The 5232-nt window shown below is 40.8% G+C and overlaps 1 protein-coding gene and 1 pseudogene across 1 annotated transcript; one reads left to right on the top strand and one right to left on the bottom strand.

Moving 5' to 3' along the window:
* On the top strand, positions 1088–2449 carry LOC109948724 (annotated as a pseudogene).
* LOC109948723 lies at positions 2731–4818 on the bottom strand. Its single transcript, XM_020562427.1, has 2 exons — positions 4337–4818; positions 2731–4222 (listed from the first exon to the last, which is right to left on the bottom strand). The coding sequence occupies exons 1-2, from the start codon at positions 4816–4818 to the stop codon at positions 2731–2733; spliced, it is 1974 nt and encodes a 657-aa protein (XP_020418016.1).

Here is a 5232-nt window from a genome sequence, read left to right as displayed (position 1 = left end):
AAAAGGAAACTTGGGAAAATGCACAATAGGAAAATAGGGGAATAGGAAAAAATAGGCAAAAATAATGAAAAATTGAAAAATTGGAAAATTGGATGACACATGGAAAATAGGAAAATGGAAAAATGGAAACGAATTGAGATTGCTGAAATGAGAAATAAGACAATAACCATATTGGTCAATTTGAATGAGTTGGTCAATTAGGCAAATAGGCAAATCCCTTATTTGAATTACATAATGGGAAAATTACCAAGTTCGGAACGTCCAACATACAAATATATTACAAAAAGGCATACAATCAATTGGGTAATAACTCCTGCCCAATACTATCCCGCCTAAGACTCCCGCCAATCCCTCCCGCCAATTACTTCCCCTAATCCCTCCCCCCAATAACTCTCTGAGTTACTCCAGGTCATTAACACCTGCCTATATTAATCAACCCAGCTGTTTGAAATGAAAACTTCCATCACATTAACTCCTGCTTACAGCCATTACCTTCCCCACTGATTTCACTCACATCGCATGTAGTCCCCTTTTTTTCCAATTAAGTTGTACACCAGGCTACAATAAATATCGAAGACCATGGACCATAACCTCACACCAAACCCAACGCTTTCAATTACTGAAGGAGAGAAGACTGAAACACAAGCCAAGTCACCCAATTCACTCCCTGCAGACTTGGTCCATGGCATGCAGCAATGTCGAGGCAATACCATGTTTTGGAAAAATCTTCATGCAGACATAGTTTCAAAAATTGTGGAGGGCCAAGCTAGATGGGGTGTCATAAAAAACCGCACAATTCGCTCTCGTTATCATGCGCGCATGCATCTCCTACATATAAAGACAATGAAAGCAAAAATTGAAATTGCCCCTGCCACTGCAATTATGGTATTCAAGGAATCAGAAGCAATGGCCAAGTTGAAGCAAGAAGAAGTGGAAAGCGGATTCGAACTATTTCGTAAGTTTGCAAAAATAGTGGATCCGGCAGGAAACTGGGCCAACATCACTGTGGCCGGGGTCATGAATTTCATGGGTCGCGGTCACCGCACTTGAAGAGTATGCAACTTCGAATTTGTCAACAGTAGGGAAATGGAACTATGAGGTGGCGTATTTTTGTATTATGTAACGATGGGGTGGCCTGTTGTTGTATTATGTAAGTTTGGAAATAGGATTTTATGGAATGATGAAGCCTCTTTTTGTATTTGTGCGTGTACAGTTTATCGGTGTCCAGTTCAGTGGCGATATAGCAGCAATAACTATACAATAAACATGCGTATAATGGCAATATTATGTCAATAAGAGTACAATAGAGTGATGATAGAGTTACAATATGATCCTATTACAGTACGTACTGCATCAGAATGTTTTTTAAATTATTTGGTCCAAAAAAATACTAATAAATAAACAAAAAATTAATTACAACCTGGAAAAAGGATGAATTATACATCCCTTAAAAGACATATGGCCTACAGTACAGACCTTCAAAATGAACTCTATATATATATATATATATATAATGCATGCCTTGTAGCACCATCACATCCCCCCCTAAATTACACAAACATGACACCCCAAAACCTCATGCTCCTTCCTCTTTCAACCCCTAAATTATTCATTGGATGCCCAATACTAGATGACTGCTTGGGGGGGGGGGGGGGGGATACCCTGCAACTCCATAACAGAATTGGTAGGGGAGAGTGGTTCTGGGAAAAACCAACTTTTTCTCCCACTTACGGTACGAGCTCAGCTCCCACCCTCACATGGCGGACTAGGGGGCTCCTCCGTCTACATATTCACAGAATTCAGCTTCCCATTTCGTCGATTGCAACAACTAGGCAACCTTTATCATGCATCATACCCCAACTTAATAAGGTTGGAGCCATTGGAAGACATATATGTTCATGGTGTTCATGATGCTCAACAACTCATCCATGTCCTTGGAGACATAGAAGCATTTATTGCCATTGATCACACCCGCCTACCTGTGAAACTCATTGTCATTGATTCCATTGCTGCATTGTTCCGATCACAATATCAGACAACACCAGCAGATTTAAAACGGCAGTCTGAATTGTTCTTCAACATATCTGGGACATTGAAGGGTTTAGCAAATAAGTTTGGGTTGGCGGTGGTTGTCACCAACCAAGTGGTGGATTTTATTGGGCCACATGATAAAGTGAATGGGGTGAGGTTGGGAAACTTGGAGTCCCTGGACACATCAGGCAGACGGGTGAGTCCAGCTTTGGGACTGGCTTGGGCACATTGCATAAATTCAAGAGTGTTCTTGGCAAGACATGAGCAATCTATTGAGGTTAACATTCGTAATGCTCCTTCAACAAGTATATGTAGTCAAACACATAGGACATTTCACCTTGTATTTGCCCCACATCTGGCCTATGCATCGGCCGAATTTGTAATCAGAAAAGAAGGTATAGTCGGAGTATCACAGTAACTGTGTAATATAGGAATTCTAAGAACTTTAATGATTTGGATCCATTTGGAATTACATTCCAGTCCCTTTAATTTCGCACTCAAATTATAATAGCAATCTAGAAGCAATACCAGTACAATAAAAGTCCAATATAATAGCAATCTGTCAGCAATACAGCATGCTGTAGCAATGCAACCCAAATTATGCAAATTTAAAAGAATTCCCATTCAACATAACACGAAACCCACCACAAATAAAAGTAGAGTTTACATGACCTACCAAAGCAACACAAATCATATTGTCTAAGATACATTGCGCAATGGAATATTGTTTTTACAGGTGCTTTTATTGTGGCCTGCGGAACCGCACCTTGAGCATTTTCTTCTAATGGTGCCCTCTCCTTGCGAGGGAATTCTTATCTTCTTTCGTCTGCTTGGCATGACCCTTGCCATGGGAGGCAGCACAACTCGACTTCGAACATCTTCAGAAATATCCCACATTCCGTGAGGTTGTACCGGGTAGATGCTATCCGAATAAGCATCCATCCAGGTTTTCCGAGTGTAATACCGAGAAGCCTTTGCGTATACATTTACTTTCAAGAAGCGGCAAATTGCAACTACATGCTTGCAAGGTAGCTGCTCAAGCTGAAACTTTCTACAACTACAACTGTTGTTCGTCAAATCTACGAGGCCGTCCATATCACCGTCCAAAACATTAAACTGTGCATTATTTACTTTAACCACATTCATCCTTGCAGCATCCTCCAACCTGTTCCTCAACTTCTTCTCTCCAAAATTGGGGCACAATGTTGTTGTGCAATTCAAAGCCAACTCACGATGTTCGGTGAACCATTTCACAAGGAGATTAACAATTTCCCCTATCAAATGAACCACTGGCAGCATCCTTGCAAACCTAAGGACTGAGTTGATTGACTCCGCAACATTTGTTGTTATTACATTGTAGCGGCGTCCATCCATGTGAGCTCTAGACCACTTATGTAACCCTGCCTCTTCAAGATATTGAGCAACATGTTCCTTTCGCTTGATCTTGCGAAAATGACAATCAAATTCAGCAATGGAATAAGATTTCGCAGCCTGCTCAAAGTGCATAAGTATGTGATCACGCTTTTTCAACTTGCAAGTGCGTTTCATGTTCCCCTTCATATGATAAAAGCATATGCCATGTTGTGCAGTTGGAAAAATTTTGTTCCACACATTCTCTATGCTAACATTGCGATCAGAAATAATAACAAGATTGGGACACTCACCAATGGCTTCATGAAGTTTAGTGAAAAACCAATGCCATGATGCATCCGTCTCCAAATCCCCAATCCCAAAAGCAAGATGATATATATTTCGATTACCATCGAATGCATTTGCTACAAACATAACACCCTTGTACTTGGATTTTAAATGAGTGGCATCCACGGCTATCACTGGGCGCATGGAAGAACGGAATCCTCTAATACATGCGCCAACCGCCATAAATAAATACACAAAGTGATTGTTCTCATCAGTTTGGATGTGTGTTTTTGTGCCGGGATTCATACGCTCCAATTCATAGCAATAAGCTGGAAGGATATAATATGCCTCCTCCGCTGATCCTCTAATGGACAATAGAGCTAACTCCCTTGCTTTCCAAGCTTTCGAATAATGGATGGTGCAACCAAAGTTGTGTTTCACATCTCTCATAATGTCACTTGGTGTGTATATTGTCCGAGAATCCTTCAACTTCCTTTTAAGTGAAGTGGCTACAAGTGCTGCGGTTGCTTGACGATGCTTGTCACTTACGAACCTCAAATCACATTCATGGATAGTTGTACACCTCACAATCATGAAGCTGTATTCTCCAATTCTCGATGCTCAGACCCGCCATGGGCATGGACGTTGACAACAAACCACAAGCAACCTCTTAGTGCAAGAGAATTGCACCTTAAATTCAAAGTGGCCTCTTAATGCCGTCAATCGTAACTCTGTCAACAATGCTTTCTTACTAGGGAAAATTTGCCCAACTGTAATTTTCGGATTCCAATCACTTTGTGAAAACCCGCTGTCCAAATATGCTTCTTCATCATTTACACCGGCTGCATTGTACCGATTTTGTTCACCCATTTGACTCCAATAATGTTGACGAGTGGGTTCAGATTCTCCTCCTAAACGCATTATTGGCAACTGGGCAGCTGTGTTGAAGCAGCCCAAATTAGGAGGGGCAGAGTACACTGACACTTCATTTCTTTCAGTACTATTATCACCACCATGCATCTCCTCTACCTCGCTAAAATCAATCATATCCACAAAATATGTCCCTACTTCACCTCCCACAATAGTGACATTTGTATTATTCCAAGTTACTTCATTGCTTTCAACAATGGCAACTGAAGAATGACCCATCCGACTACTATCTGTCGTGATATGCATACTATGAACTACATCATTTGTCAGTCCTTTATCTTCTATACTCACGAGTAAGGGAGCTAGTTTTGAAGGTGTTACCTCGGAATTGTACTTCATAAAAAAATTGACATCATCATCGTCCTCAATCTTTATGTGCTTCCACTCATTCAAGGCCACCAAAACTGAGAATTTTAAGCAAACCTTGTCTTCCCTGCTGTTTATATTACCAATCTGATGCACACGGTCCAACAGTTCAGCAAATTTGATGGTCCCTGGAACTATTAAGCCTTTTGAGTCACCCCCTTCGTATTTGCACATCTTCTTCGAGGTGACCCATTTTTCATTGTAGCACACGAGAATAACAATTGTCTCCATTTCTGACCATGACAAAACAACATTTCATTAACACAA

Source organism: Prunus persica, chromosome G4 (assembly GCF_000346465.2).
Source record: "Prunus persica cultivar Lovell chromosome G4, Prunus_persica_NCBIv2, whole genome shotgun sequence".
NCBI classification, from domain to species: domain Eukaryota; kingdom Viridiplantae; phylum Streptophyta; class Magnoliopsida; order Rosales; family Rosaceae; genus Prunus; species Prunus persica.
This window is presented reverse-complemented; position numbering and strand designations above follow the sequence as displayed.

What these genes read in the sequence shown, in the direction of transcription:
- LOC109948723 (XM_020562427.1), bottom strand. Translation starts at nt 4,818, where the DNA reads ATGGGTCATTCTTCAGTTGCCATTGTTGAAAGCAATGAAGTAACTTGG. An exon ending in CAATTCTCTTGCACTAAGAG is followed by an intron (nt 4,223 to 4,336) that starts GTTGCTTGTGGT and finishes ATGTGATTTGAG; the next exon opens with GTTCGTAAGTGACAAGCATC.